This window comes from Podarcis bocagei (assembly GCF_964188305.1).
Source record: "Podarcis bocagei genome assembly, chromosome: 11".
NCBI classification, from domain to species: Eukaryota; Metazoa; Chordata; class Lepidosauria; order Squamata; family Lacertidae; genus Podarcis; species Podarcis bocagei.
Genome location: NC_138136.1, coordinates 54,560,257 through 54,576,143, shown reverse-complemented (window position 1 = coordinate 54,576,143; position 15,887 = coordinate 54,560,257). Strand labels below are relative to the sequence as shown.

Genomic DNA, 15,887 nt, shown 5'->3' with positions numbered 1-15,887 from the left:
GAAGCAAGTTTCTTGCATGTCAAATCCATTTTGGTTGGGCAACCCAAATTTGCTGACGTGCAGCTGAAATTCCACCGGCAAATTAGCTTTGATGTGGCCCAAGAGGCTATTGTCATGGTGTTCATTGGCAGAGTGTGTACTTTGCAAGCAGACAACCACAGATTTAACCCCCAATGTCTCCACTAAAGGATCTCTAGGTGGAAAGTCAAGACAGTGTCTATAATGGCTTTCAAACACATGCATAGGTACCATAATTTTCACACATGACTTTACCACGTGTACCGCTCCCTCACCTGATATATTGGAGTCAGACCTATTGGGTGGTCAAGCTCAGCATTTTCTACACCTATGGGTAGTGGCTCTCTGGGATTTCAGGCAAGCCCTATGTGGAGATGTCAGGAACCTAGGACCTCCTACCTTGAGATCTACTACCAATCTGTCTTGTTCATACTGCGCTAGATGGATCAGGTATTGTCCCCAGCAAAAGATGGCATCATTTATTCAGAAATTCAGTATATCAGCACATACATGGGTCCCTAACACTGTACTTACATTTACCAGGGATAACTATTGCCCCTTATTCCATATGCATAATTGCTGCTGTGTATATAAAGGGTCTTAATAAAACTGGTCCATTTTAGCCTGTCCTCATGAAATCATAGAGCTTGAAGAGACTAGGAGACTATCAAACCCAACCCCTTCTTCATGCTTCATTCCCCCCATCTTCAATTAACTCACATAATCCACTTTTTAAAGAGGGCAACCTCATTCGCTAGCATGCGAGAGCGGTGAGCCACTTTCAAGAGATGAGACCCCAGCCTAATTCCTGCATGGCTCTTGGAAGTAGGCAATTTCAGCTGCTAAAATAATCATGAACGCAGATCTGGAGTTTGTTAATTATTTAGGCAACGTTAATGAGACTCCAACAATAAAAAACAACAACCCTCTGTTGTGGTACTTATGCTCTCAGTCTGACCTGGACATCTCTGGCTAATGGTCCTCAGAAATAAATGCACAAAATGATCTAATGAAATGCACCCTGTGTTAAATTATTTTGTTTTTGCTGTAAACCTCCTTGCTTAACTTTTTGTCCTTCAGCTATTACTTTTAGCCAATTCTGATAGCCAATTCTGAACATTTGGTGTGGTGGTGGAGGGGGGGGGGGAGAGAACATACATAGATTGTCTTCTTCACAGCAGGTGATTGTGGACTACACAGTGTCCACACAATGTCACCTTCATCAAAATGCTATCCTGTGATTTCCCCATCTGGACTTATCATTTCTCCAGAAAATCCAGCAAACAAACAAACAAGCCTGGGCAACGTTAAATCCAGATAAAAGGAGTGGGAATGGAATGGCATTTTTATGAGGATGATGTTGTATGGATGGTGTGGAAAACTTGGAGGCATAAGCAGCACCAAATCCACAACAAGTTGCTTTGTGGAAGCACCCAAAGGACCCCCCCCCCATTAGTTATCTCCCTTGTTACGGAAATTACTGGGGAGGGCACATCTTTAAAGTTAAATATTACAAATATTAAGCCTGAATGTATCCTTTCAACTTGACAGCTCAGGGAAGTTACCTAGCTTTAAAAATAATATAAAATCATCTCCTTTCCCAGTTTCCTCCATTCCAAAGCTATTTTCCCCTTGAAAAAGGACTCCAGGAAGTTCCCAGAGGTGACAATTGCTGGGCTCATTGTTAGCCAAAGGAAGCCAAATCTCATCACCTGACTTGCCTCAGGCTCCAGACATGCAAAGGAACTTCCATTGTACTTTTGGGTGGTGGGTACTTAAGACATATTTGTCTATGCTAATCTTATACCTGAGTCTTGCCCTGCCATGTCTGCTTATGCTAATCTTGTACCAAGGACTTGTCTGGACATGTTTGCCGAGGTTAACCCCTCCCTTTTGTGACATATCAGTGATGTAGCAATGATGCTGTACGAACTGTATTCTGGGATATGGTGGGAAAGTTTTAAAAGTCTTTGTCACCCCATCCTCAGGGTTCAAATTTGCTCTTTGAACCTATTGCGCAATAAACTTTGGTCTACAGCTATTTGCTCTGGTTGGCTGGAATCCTTCCTTTATTCCGCAGGGACCCGCAGGCTCTGCCCAACGAGCTGGGTGACTGAGCAGCCTGGCACCTAGATTTTTTCCATAACACCCTTAACAAAGCCTCTCTTCTGAACCACCAGTGGTGACTGGTGCCTATTGCAACTTGTAGGGCAGATGGAAGGGAAATCAACTATAGGCGGAGCCACAACTATCCTGCATAGAGGTGCAAGGCACACAAACAAGTTATTCATTGAATTGTTATGGAAGTTGCACAGCCAATCGGTGGACTGTGCAAAGATCTCTTGGCTGTTTGTTGTGGCACAGAAAACTGTTGTCTTCTCCCACCTAGTGGCAAAAAAGAACCATGAGCTTATAGTCCTTGTCTCTGAGAGTTCTTATAGAGCATTCGTCCACATTTATTTTCATTAAGTTTGTGGGGAGGTTATATGATGCCTGCTGTTTATTGAGCCTTCATCCGATTTGCGCGTAGGTTTTAAGACACAGCATCAAGAGATTGTTATGTCACACATTATAGTATATTTTTCTGCCACTTTCCTTACCTCAAAAGAACAAAAGGAGCAACAACAATTTTGGGAGGCGTGAGTTTCTTGTGAAAGAGCACCATAGAATCATAGAATCATAGAGTTGGAATAGACCACAAGGGCCATCGAGTCCAACCCCCTGCCAAGCAGGAAACACCATCAGAGCACTCCTGACATATGGTTGTCAAGCCTCTGCTTAAAGACCTCCAAAGTAGGAGACTCCACCACACTCCTTGGCAGCAAATTCCACTGTCGAACAGCTCTTACTGTCAGGAAGTTCTTCCTAATGTTTAGGTGGAATCTTCTTTCTTGTAGTTTGGATCCATTGCTCCGTGTCCGCTTCTCTGGAACAGCAGAAAACAACCTTTCTCCCTCCTCTATATGACATCCTTTTATGGTAAACGTGCTGGCACCAAACCCACTTTAATCGTGCAATCGAACTCTACTGGTATAGACCTGAATCTTGAGGGCTTAACTGCACTCCAAGTTTTGTATTGAATTAATCTCCTTCTGACTCCTGCTTCCAAAGAAGCTGAATGGTGGAGAATTTCAAAACAGATTTTAAAAAAAGCACATACAGTGGTACCTCGGGTTACATATGCTTCAGGTTACATACACTTCAGGTTACAGACTCCGCTAACCCAGAAATAGTACCTCGGGTTAAGAACTTTGCTTCAGGATGAGAACAAAAATTGTGCTCTGGCGGCATGGCGGCAACAGGAGGCCCCATGAGCTAAAGTGGTGCTTCAGGTTTCAGGTTAAGAACGGACCTCCGGAACGAATTAAGTACTTAACTCGAGGTACCACTGTATTCACGCAACACAGAGTAAAATTGTGGAACTCACTCTGAAAGGAGACAGCAATGGCCACCAACTTGGATGGCTCTTGTTACGGAAAAATCTGGGTGCGGGGTTACTCTGCCACCCAGCTTTGTCGGACTGAGTCCGCGGGTCCCTGCGGAAGAAAATGAGCTCTGCCGGAGACAGGAGCAAACTGCAGAGGATCCACGTTTATTGTGCAACAGGTTCAAGGCGAGATTGAACAGCGAGAAAGGGGTGACATGAACTTTTGAAATTTCCCTCCATGTCCCAGAATACAGTGCAAAATACATCCCAGTTACATCATGAATACATTAAGAAGAGGTTGGGTTACACAGATTACATCATGAATACATTAAGAAGAGGTTGGGTTACACAGATTAACATATGGAGGAGGGAGGGGGGAATATGCAGAGCTGGAGATATGCGCAGATAAGCACATCCTGAGTACCTGATGAGAAGACAATGGTCCATGTATGCATGGTCTGCCACCTGGCCTTGCCCGGAGGAAAGGCTTGGCAGAATGATTTGACAGGATTAGGGTCTTGACACCTTGCTTGAGGGATTATGGAGGACAGGGGAGGTGTCATGGAGTCCTAGAGAAATTGAGCAAATTGGCACGCTGATTTTCTATGAATTTTATAGATTTTAGCCCCTTTTGACATAGAAAATTGGAAATAAATGGATATATTGTAGCGAAGAAGGAGGTGAAGAAGACATGCCCCCCCCTTCCGTATCACTCTAAAAGAGGAAAAGAAAGTCATGGGGGAGATGGCTATTAATGGCTACTAAGCATGATGGCTAGAGTCAAAATAAAAAAATTCCTTCCAGTAGCACCTTAAAGACCAACTAAGTTAGTTCTTGGTATGAGCTTTCGTGTGCATGCACACTTCTTCAGATACCATGCACACGAAAGCTCATACCAAGAACTAACTTAGTTGGTCTTTAAGGTGCTACTGGAAGGAATTTTTTTATTTTGACTATGGCAGACCAACACGGCTACCTATCTACTACTGGAACCATGATGGCTAGACTTTGCCTCCACAGCTGGAGGCAGTAATGCTTCTGAATATCAGTTGCTGAAGACCATAGGAGGGGAAAGTGGTCCTGTGCTCGGGTCCAGCTCATGGGTGTCCCACCAGCATCTGGTTGGCCACTATGAGAAGAGGACTAGATGGGCCGTTAGCCTCATCCAGCAGCTTCATCTTAGGTTCTTATAGTATACCTGAAGGAGCATCTCCACCACCATTGTTCAGCCCGGAAACTGAGGTCCAGCTCCCAGGACCTTCTGGCGGCTCCCTCACTGCGAGATGTGAAGCTACAGGGAACCAGACAGAGGGGCTTCTTGGTAGTGGCGCCCAGTGGCGTAGCGTGGGTTGTCAGCACCCGGGGCAAGGCAAGTAATTTGTGCCCCCTAACCCGTGGATTTGCGCCCCCTAACTCTACCCCCCAGATGTTGCGCCCGGTGCGGCCGGCCCCCCCTGCACCCCCCACGCTACGCCACTGGTGGCGCCCGCCCAGTGGAACGCCCTCCCAACAGATGTCAAGGAAATAAAAAACTATCTGACTTTCAGAAGTCATCTGAAGGCAGCCCTGTTTAGGGAAGTTTTTAATGTCTGGTGTTTTATTGTATTTTTAATATTTTGTTGGAAGTCGCCCAGAGCGGCTGGGGAATCCCAGCCAGATGGGCAGGGTATAAATAATAAATTTATCATAATCATCATCGTCTTATGTGCTGGCCTGGCTGGTAAACGTGCTGGCTAAGCAGACACTTGCAGTCAGCTGTATTGAAACCTCCGCTCATCAGTTGCTTCCCTGTGGAAAACGAGCTAGTGAACCAGATCCGTCCACCCACCCAGTTCGACTTTGAGAGGTGGGCAGGACTGCCCTCTTCTCAGTCACCAGACACCGTCATGCAGTCAGATGATTGACAGGTGGGTGACTTTGTCCACCTATCAAAGTTGGCCCATGAGGAGGGGGCGATAAAGATCTGACATGCCAGCTCCCAAAAATTCTGTACTTCTCCTGTAGTACTAAATTTCTGTTCAGCACTGCATCCTCCCCAGCCCCATGTGTTTTGATATGACTACGTCATGTTTGCTCTGTGGTGGCTCATTAGCACATGCCAAAGCTATCAAGTGATGGAATGCACGCGTGAGCAAGGCCAAAGGCCCCAGAGGTCACAATGTCACCCTTCTGAGCAATGTTCTTTTTGTTCATTTAGGAAGCCACGAGCTGGAGCAGATGCAGCTCATTTTGGAGACCATCCCTGTTTTCCACGAAGAGGACAAGGAGGAACTGCTCAAAGTGATGCCGACATTCGTCAACAGCACCTGGGAAGTGAAGAAGCCGTTGCGGAAGCTCCTTCCTGAAGTGAACAGCAAAGGTAGAGACTCGGTTCCACATCTCCTCGGATCCAAGCGTGGGCTCCTTTGCTGGAAAGCATTTGGTTCCTAGTGGGACTGTCCCAGAAAAAATGGGGCATCCTGTTTTCTCCTGTGAGAGAGCACGGCGGCCATTTTGGGCACTGTGCTCTTGTGTGATTTCAGGCTGAGCTCTTGCCCTGAAGAAAGCACTTTTTCTTGTACAGCATCCCAAAATGTCTTTTTTGGGGGGGTGTCGTACTGGGGGGGGAGAGGGATGCGGGTGGCGCTGTGGGTTAAACCACAGAGCCTAGGACTTGCCGATCAGAAGGTCGGTGGTTCGAATCCCCGCGATGGGGTGAACTCCCATTTCTCTGTCCCTGCTCCTGCCAACCTAGCAGTTTGAAAGCACGTCAAAGTGCAAGTAGATAAATAGGTACCGCTCTGGCGGGAAGGTAAATGGCGTTTCCGTGTGCTGCTCTGCTTTGCCAGAAGTGGCTTAGTCATGCTGGCGACATGACCCAGAAGCTGTATGCCGGCTCCCTTGGCCAATAAAGTGAGATCAGCGCCGCAACCCCAGAGTTGGCCACGACTGGACCTAATGGTCAGGGGTCCCTTTACCTTACTGGAAAAAAGTGCTTGGGGGGATGCACTCTCATGCAGGTCATGTGACTCGTGTGGGACTGCAGCCCTGGAAGATGGCATCCTGGTTTTTTGTGGCAAAAGCCTTGGAGGATATGCTTTATCAAAATTCCAAATGTGCCCACCGGCTCAAAAAAAGAAAAGAAAAAAAAAAGGCAACCCCTTTAGGGACGTTAGGGACGTTAGGGCTTACTTCTGAGTAGACATGTATAGGATTTCTTTCTCTCATGCTTGTTAGACCAGACTCTCTTTAACTGTGACTCCTGTCCTTTCTAAAAATAAGTAAAATCCCCAAGACTCACTGTCCTTCCAAAGCTTGCACAACACTCCCATTAAATATAATTAAGAGCTTTACTTCTGAATCAAGGACAATTACATTCAATAATTAAATAGAAATGGAGCTTAAAGGTGAAGTCTTTTATCTGATTTCAGAATGACTGTTCTTATCGTGCATATAAGTGTTCCCAGGTGACTCTGTCTTGGGGACTAAGAACTGCTGACCTGATTGTAATAACTTGCCCCTCACAGCCATCGATTTTCTGGAGAAGATTCTGACATTCAATCCCATGGACCGGCTGACCGCAGAGATGGGTTTGCAACACCCTTATATGAGTCCCTATTACTGTCCTGAAGATGAGCCCGTTTCTCAGCACCCATTCCGGATTGAAGACGAGATTGATGACATTTTGCTGATGGAAGCGAACCAAAGCCAGTTGTCCAACTGGGACAGGTACATTTATTCATGTTATTCATGTGTTCTGCTGCTGAGCTGCTTCTTTTGCTCCTTTGAGACCAGTTTCCGAGATTCTCAGGCTGCAATCCTGTATTGAGCTTCCTTGGAGAGTAGGGTTGCTGGAGAATTCTAATAGAAATGGTAGTAGAACGATTAGCTGGTGAAGTTTGGAATAGCAGTGGCAATTTGCCCTTGCAAGGATAGTAAGCCCGTTTGGATGACCAGCTCTTGGAGACCGATGGAAACTGAGGGGTTCCTGACTGCTCTGGAGGATCTTCTAGTGGAAAAAGTTGGTGGTTCTGCTGAAGATGGAGTGGGTGGGTGGTAGAACCACTTCTGAGTGTCTTCTCTGGCTTTGTGGAGCCCTGGTAGCTTCTCAGTATTCTGGAGAGCTTCAGGCTATGAAGCAAGCTGGACAAAGACTAGTACACAAATGATGCAAGTCTCACTCCAAAGCTAATAGAACGCTGGTTAGTGTACATAATTGTCAGAATAGAAGGCTCATTTTGCAGCTTGCATTGTATTCTCTAGTAGCCGGCCAGTTGGAGTTATTTCAGATGGTCCAAAGGTTACTGACTCCCAATGAGGGACAAAGCAAAGCAGGGAGCTAGGGCCCTTCCCAATTTCTGGGAAATGTATTCAGTGAAAGTAAATAAATAATTTCTAAATTTGCTTAAATGGGAGTATGCGCCTGACCCTTCGTTGTGCGTCTAACGTTGTTGTCACTTCGAACAAACAGGTACCAAGTGAGCTTATCCTCGGATTTGGAATGGCGGCAAGAGAAGTGCCACGATTTGGAGGAGGTGCAACGAGATCCCAGAGCGGGGTCGGAATCCATTGCTGAGGAGGCTCAGGTGGACCCGCGCAAATATTCCCAGAGCAGCTCCGAGAGATTCCTGGAGCAGTCGCATTCCTCGATGGACCGAGCCTTTGAGGGAGATTACGGGCGGTCGTGTGATTACAAAGTGGGGTCGCCTTCCTATTTGGACAAGCTCTTGTGGAGGGACAACAAGCTCCATCATTATTCAGAGCCCAAGCTCATCTTAGACTTGTCCCACTGGAAAAGGGCATCCATTGCACCCACGGCGGAGATCGCCTTGGAGGAGGAACCATCCAACCTATTCCTAGAGATAGCGCAGTGGGTTACAAGTACCCAGACAGGACTCGAATGCCCAAACCCTCTCCCAGAGATCCAGGAGAGGAGCTTACCATCTTCTCCTCACCATCTCCACAAAGAACCCAAGGAGGTCAGCAGCGAAAGCGACCCCCAGTTTGACTTGGACGTCTTCATTTCCAGGGCATTAAAACTTTGCACAAAGCCAGAAGATCTGCCTGACAACAAGCTCAAAGACATCAACGGCGCATGCCTAGCAGAACACCCTAGTGAGATTGTACAGACGGAGGTGTACCATAAAGAGAGGTGGTAAAATAATAATAATAATAATAATTAAACGTTGCTGCTGGTATTCGTGGCTGATTCCTTACAAATTCTTCCAGTCTTCGTGCTAATTACCCAATGCTGAACAGTAACCAAGGTTTGATCGAACGTGCTCGGTACCCGATGTTACTGAAATGCCTTTTTTGTTAAGGGCAGGTAGAAAACCAGGTCCCCTTCTGATGCCTTGAACGGAAAAGGAATCCAGAGGTGTGAATGAAATTTTAGGGGTTTTACGCTGCCTTAACAATCTTGCCTTGTACCTCCAGGGGTGTGATTCGGACACGGGTCCCCCATTGCGGAGGTGTTCTGGATGTTAAACTCTTGATCTTACAGAGAGAGGCTGAATTGGCATTATTTTGAGAGTCGTAGGACTTGAAGCCCCCTGCTCCTTTGATAACCGGGCAGCCTGGTTTTTAGTGACCTCATGATTTACATTGGTATGACACTTTTCCTGAGAGCCCAGAGCATTTAAGGGAAGGGCCATAGCTCAGTGGTAGGACACCTGCTAGGCATGCAGAGGGTCCCATCTCCGGCACCACCAGGTAGGGCTAGGAATGACCCCCTTTAGACAATACTGAGTTAGATTGACTTGGCAGCTTCCAAGTTTCCTCTGTTCCACAAGGTTCCTCTCGTTCTAGCTTGGCCAGGTAGGCTGATAGTACTCTCATGATATTACAGCTAGACTTTGCTTCCTAGTTAATTGGTGACTGAGCTGAGAGTCGGAATGGGGATCTCTGGCTTGTAGCTCATGCTTGCAACCACCACACGAGCACACCCTCTTTGTCACACTTAACGAGTGGAAAGGTAGGGCTTCTCCTGAGACATATTTTACCATCATTCCTTGGAAACAAGACCGCTGTAAAGCTAAATCAGTGTGAACATCTCAACTTTAAGAACTTTAGGGCACAACGTTTATTTGCTTACACGTTGCTCTTTGTCGGATCAGGGCAAAGGTGTCAAGATGCTTGTCTGGCCTCTAACCTCCCCTTGCCCTTCACATAGTACCCTTAAGTCCCCTGTTCTTCCCAGCTCTCTCGCTCTCTCTGTTTGCCTTTTGCTTTTTTTTTTTTTTTGCAGGGCGTGCGTGCCTCATTTGTGTGTGTGTGTTTATTTGTTTTGGGAGATATGTCTGTGTTCTGCCTGGGCTTTTTTGTGTATGTGCGCACAGGGGGTTGAGCATTGCCAGTTTGGATTCTGGGTCTCTTATAGTGCCCACAACACTTTCTTAAATTTCCAAATGTGCCCCTGGACCTCAAAAAGATGAGGAACCCCCACCTAGGCTATCAATTTCCAGACTATCAGTATGCATGTTTCAGAAGCAGGTATATCACCCCAAACAAGCAGGCTGTCCAGGCTGAATACAGTGGTACCTCTGGTTACGTACTTAATTCGTTCCGGAGGTCCGTTCTTAACCTGAAGCCCCCCTTTAGCTAATGGGGCCTCCTGCTGCTGCTGCTGCGCCGCCGCCACACGATTTCTGTTCTCATCCTGAAGCAAAGTTCTTAACCCGAGGTACTATTTCTGGGTTAGCAGAGTCTGTAACCTGAAGCGTATGTAACCTGAAGCGTATGTAACCCGAGTTACCACTGTACAGCGGTAAGAGAAAAGGACTAGGTGTTTAGGAGGATATCTCAGCACACAGTGGCTTGCTGGCATTGAGGCCTTTATAGCATCCCTGAAGCACAGAACCAAGTTATCAGGCTTGCCCTAGTGTTTCTTAGGAGGCATGGCAACGGAGCCTGGCTGTTGGGAACCCCAGTTCAAGAACCCCTCCCCAAGCGCCTTACAAGCATAGTGAATTTATTATGCCGTTGCCTTAAAGCCCACCAGGAAGAGTTAATGCCAAAGTCAGATTTCAAAAGCGAAGCAAGGAAAGAGACTAGAAATTCTGAAAGTTGAATCTGAATTCTGAGGTGCCGTCAAATGTTGGAATTTCTGTGGAATTTAGTTTCGCATATACAGTGGTGCCCCGCAAGACGAATGCCTCGCAAGACGGAAAACTCGCTAGATGAAAGGCTTTTCCGTTTTGGAGGTGCTTCGCAAAACAAATTTCCTATGGGCTTGCTTCGCAAGACGACAATGTCTTGCGAGTTCCTGCTGGGTTTTTTCCCTCCCCCCCTTTTTCTAAGCCGCTAAACCGCTTATCAGCTGATCCGATCAGCAGATAAGCCGCTAAAAGCCGCTAATAGCGCTAATCCGTTAATCCTTCAATGGGCTTGCTTCGCAAGACGAAAAAACCGCTAGACGAAGAGAATCACAGAACGGATTCTTTTCGTCTTGCGAGGCACCACTGTACCGTTAAACCAGGTGCTCAAACTAAGTAGTGAAGCTGAGGGCTTAAATGTTAAGTGATGGTCTTTTGTGCACAGACTCTCCCGCAGACAAAAACAACAACCCCCAAACAAAAGACCCCCCCCCCTGAAAAAGAATGCTAACAAATCTGGGTGGTATTCAGTTAAATAATTGCTCAAGCAGAATTTCTTGCACTTGTGCAATGGGACTCCCACACCCAAACTCTTCCCCTAAATATATTCTGGGTTTTGCCCTAACCCCCTGGAGCAGATATGGGGATGTGTAGGGTGAAGGCGGGGGAAGATGATTACACAAATTTGTGTAAAGTTGTTGAGGCCAAGGGTTGTAGGCCTTAACATCTTGAAAATGACACTCACAAAAGTTTCCTGGGATTAGCCAAGACTGAACTCCAGCTCTTCTGCCACAGTTGTTTTTGCACTGAAGTGTCCTTGGAAGGAAAAGGAGTCAAATGAAAACTCAAAGAAGCTTTGTAAATAAATAAAAATTACACACCATGGATCTGCTGTAGGCTCTATTTTCATTCACATTTCTGAGCACCTTATTAATGAATCGGTTGAGTTTGATTTGTATATTGAAGAAATGTTATGAACTTCTATGTAATCTGCCTGATCAATTTTTTTTAAAAAAAGGAAATACTGAAAATGTGTAATTAGCATGCGCTTTTCTAAAAAAAAATAATAAGAATTACCTTCTTTGCACCATTTTGTTCACTGGATTATGTAAATTTCTTCTGGGAAATTCATCCTGCTTATTATTTAACACTTGGAAAGCTGGTATATGACTTCTGCTGAGATAGTTATTTTATTAGCGGCATTCAGAACGTGTGCAAGCTTTTGAGTTCCACGGAGATCTTTTAAAATGTGCATTGCATTTTCAGCTGACAGATCTCAATAAAAGGCATCTTCTATCTTGCTTGCTCTATGGTTCGACCCTCCCACTTTCTGTTGGGCCAACGCTTCTACCAAGAGTTTGCATCCTAAAAAGCTAATTCTGCCATTTAGTAGCCAAGTTAGTAAACTATTGCCTGCATGTTGTGGGGGGAGGAGAGAGATGGAAGATCATTCTGTCTAGCAAGCAAAATGCTTGCGCTAATGATTGTTTGTATTAACATGATGCTGACGTTTCTGGCAACGATGGGCTTGGAATTTGGCTACAAGATTAACTCCAAGGTAGAGGTTGCAGCAGACCTCGGCATTTAGTTCGGCAAAACTCAGAACACTGGAATTCACAGATGTGCTTCATATTCAGAAAAGAAATACAATGTAGTGCAGTCTTTCTTGGAGGAAAGTGCTCCCCCTGCACACCCCTCCACATCCCTGTACTTAGAAAACTAGCGTGTCACAGTGGCATAGCGTGGGTTGTCAGCACCCGGAGCAAGGCAAGTAATTTGCACCCCCTAACCCGTGGATTTGCGCCCCCTAACCCATGGATTTGCGCCCCCTAACCCTAACCCCCAGATGTTGCGCCCGGTGCGGCCGGCCCCCCCTGCACCCCCCACGCTACGCCACTGGCGTGTCAAGAAGGCTAAGCTGGAGACATCTTCCTGACCAGCTTGTTTTCTGTAAGCAGGGAGTTTTTCTGTGGCAGTAAAAAAATATATTAAGGTATATTCAGGTGAGTCTTTTTCTACAATGAACAAAATGAAAGAACCAGGAGCAGAGGGGTTCCAAAGAACTGGTATACTGTACCTCAAAAACAAAAAATTGGCATGTCCTCTAGCCCAATTTAATCTTTGATGTAACAGGCCCAGTTGTTTTCAGTGAGGCTATAACTACGTGGATCATAGGTACAGTATGAATTTTACGCTGCCCCACCAAACTCGTACAATAATAATAATAATAATAATAATAATAATAATAATAATAATTTATTATTTATACCCCGCCCATCTGGCTGGGCTTCCCCAGCCACTCCGGGCAGGGCTGCCTTCAGATGTCTTCTAAAAGCCTGGTAGTTGTTGTTCTCTTTGACATCTGGTGGGAGGGTGTTCCACAGGGAAGGCGCCACTACCGAGAAGGCCCTCTGCCTGGTTCCCTGTAACTTGGCTTCTCGTAGTGAGGGAACTGCCAGAAGGCCCTCGGTGCTGGACCTCAGTGTCCGGGTAGAACGATGGGGGTGGAGACGCTCCTTCAGTACAAATATTATTGATGTATTTATTAGTCTACTACAGGCTGCAATGAATTCAGAGTTTTTCCTGTGTGTGCCCTCGTAATTTAATGGTAACAGGACCAGTTAGCTCCCCCCTATGGGATGAGCGTGATCATGCAACTGTTTTCTTGTTGTGCCTGCTTTACCTCTTCGCCATTTCCTGCCCTCCTACTCACCTGGTGGTTCTGGTTTGTCAGAGCTGGTGCCAGCATTGTGAAGCACCTGTCAAGGCCCCGCAGCTTTGCAGGGGACCCAAATGTTTGGTACTCTACAGCAGAGCATCTTATCTTGCCAGGAGTTTTTTTTTAATCTTCCTTTCAGGTTTTATGCAACCCTTTAACGGCCTTGGTCCAGTATACCCGAAGGAGCGTCTCCACCTCCATCGTTCTGCCCGGACACTGAGGTCCAGCACCGAGGGCCTTCAGGCAGTTCCCTCGCTACAAGAAGCCAAGTTACAGGGAACCAGGCATAGGGCCTTCTCGGTAGTGGCACCCACCCTGTGGAACGCCCTCCCATCAGATGTCAAAGAGAAAAATAATTACCAAACTTTTAGAAGACATCTGAAGGCAGTCCTGTTTAGGGAAGCTTTTAATGTTTAATAGGTTATTGTATTTTAGTGTTTTGTTGGAAGCCGCCCAGAGTGGCTGGGGAAACCCAGCCAGATGGGCGGGGTATAAATAATAAATTATTATTATTATTAGGACAAATCAAAAGCTGATGAACATTTGAAGCATCATAACCATAAGGGAAAGCACTAGATATTTTATGTATTTATGTGTTTATTTATTCGGAGAAGTTACCCCGTTGTTCCATTGAAAGAAATGCTCATAACAAACGATAGCTTTAATATTGATTCTCTCCCTAGACGTATCTGCAGTATCCCACATAACTGTTTTATGCCAGCTTCACTGCTATGGCTTCCTCCAAAGAACGCTAGGAATTTTAGATTGCTGAGAGTTTTCAGACTTCCTTGTTAGAGATTCCTATCTTTGCCCCCTGAGAATTGCCTTGCTCTGGGGGAATGACTACTAACCAAGTTTGTAGCATAGATCTGGCTTCGTTCGCTCACTGTACGTTGAATCTGACACCACACCAGCAGCCAGCTTGAGAAAAACAAGCAATTCCACATGAGTTCATGTCTCGGATCTTATGCTGTCCACCTGCGTAGACAGTTTGTGTGGACCGAGTTTGTTTTCAGTAGCTTATAGCTGGCTACTGCTGTATCACTAGAACTTATGTTCCTGTATGAACGCACATTGGAAACTGAGAAACAGAGAATCCCCTATGGTCAACCCACATAACAATGCACCAGTTGAAAAAGTATCCATGGTGAGGTGCATGTTCTAGCTGAAAGTTAAACACTTGTAAGTCTCTACCACTGAAGTCAGTGGGACTTAAAAGCACTTGACTGTGGCCAAACCATACCCATTGTGGTGGTCGCAGGTGTAACCCTTATAAGACAGAAGTTTCAAAAGCAGTTTTTAAAACGCTTCCTTTTGTGCCAAAGAATGGTCCTGATTCACCCTGTTGAAGCTAAGTGGTTCTGGTCAGTTCCTAGATTAGCAGGCTGGGTACCACACCTTGAGTTCCAACGTAGAAAGGCAGGGTGACAAAAGAAAGCACCTTTTTCACACAGCACTCCCAGAAGTAATGATAGCCAGCAATGCTGCAGCAGGGAGAGAGTGTTTTTGTGCCTGGGTTCTGCTTGCAAGTTCTGGTTGGCCACTGTGAGAACAGAATGATGAACTAGTTGGGCCACCGGCCTGATCCACCAGGGTTTTCTTACTTTCTTAATCTCAGTGGGTGTTGGCATGAGCAACAAAATATTGTCGCCAGCCCCATCCAGTGACCAGTATCTGGTATTTGCAGTTGCATCGAAAACTTTCTTCTAAGATTCAAGATCTGAGCAACTGATCTTACATTTTAAATGTTTGCACCTGGAAAACGGATGTTTGAATATTTGGTACTATTTTACTGTCAGATTTTAAATGTCTCTTTTTGTACCCTGGATGTACGATGGGTGAAAGACAGTGCGCTCCCATCGCATGAGACTTGATGCTGCTATACACTACAACATGAATAGCTACAGCAACAAGCCACAAGTAATTATTCATATGCATTTCCATTTAAACATAGTCTGACTGTCATCACACATCTTGAAATTTATCACCGTGGATATGAATGTTAATAAAATAATTCTGTTTCTTTGAAATGGCCATTGTGATGAGGAAGCTATTGAAAAATCAGGAAAAAACCCCACACCACTCTGTTTCTTAGTACTTTATCATTTTCTCTGGATCTCTACTGGTACACAATCAGTTCACACTGTTTCAAATTCCAGTATTATCAAACCACTTTTAAAAAGAACAGAGCGCTCTTAAACCTACCACATGATTGTTTTCAGCCAGCCATGAGCCAAGACTTTCTCATGTATGTAACCAACAACAATAAAGGAAATTTAACAATGCTTTCCGTTTGGAGATGTATATCTTTGGTATGAAGCAAGACTTTCAAATGGTTTCCCAGAGAAACCTGCACTTCTTTGTAAGCTTATTGGGATACCTCAGTTAGAAGATCAGAAATGGCAGGTAGGTATGCTTTTCTTAAAGACAACATTGCCTATAACTACTGATGTTCCCCAATAAAGTGCAGTGCATGGTCTGAAGACACATGATGCAGCAATCTTGCTGACGCTAAGAAGGTCAGGATTGGTTTGGTGCCTCAATGGGAGATAAGAACCCCAAAGATACTGTCTTGAGTTCCATAACAGAAGAAAGGTGGAACAAAAAATGTAACCAGTAAATAAAATAGGGTGGGGTTTTTTTTTTTAAT

General features: G+C 45.4%; 1 protein-coding gene across 4 annotated transcripts in view; it reads left to right on the top strand.

The window, feature by feature from the left end:
* Positions 1 to 8,622, top strand: part of MAPK4 (mitogen-activated protein kinase 4) — a 95,764-nt gene extending 87,142 nt beyond the window's left edge. For all 4 annotated transcript variants that reach the window (XM_081212940.1, XM_081212942.1, XM_081212943.1 and 1 more), the window contains exons 4-6: positions 5,643 to 5,804; positions 6,952 to 7,153; positions 7,896 to 8,622. In XM_081212940.1, coding sequence (XP_081069066.1) covers positions 5,643 to 5,804; positions 6,952 to 7,153; positions 7,896 to 8,583 — 1,052 coding nt within the window. In that variant the 3' untranslated portion in view covers positions 8,584 to 8,622. The remainder of the gene's footprint in view (positions 1 to 5,642; positions 5,805 to 6,951; positions 7,154 to 7,895) is intronic.
* Positions 8,623 to 15,887: the final 7,265 nt, after the last annotated feature.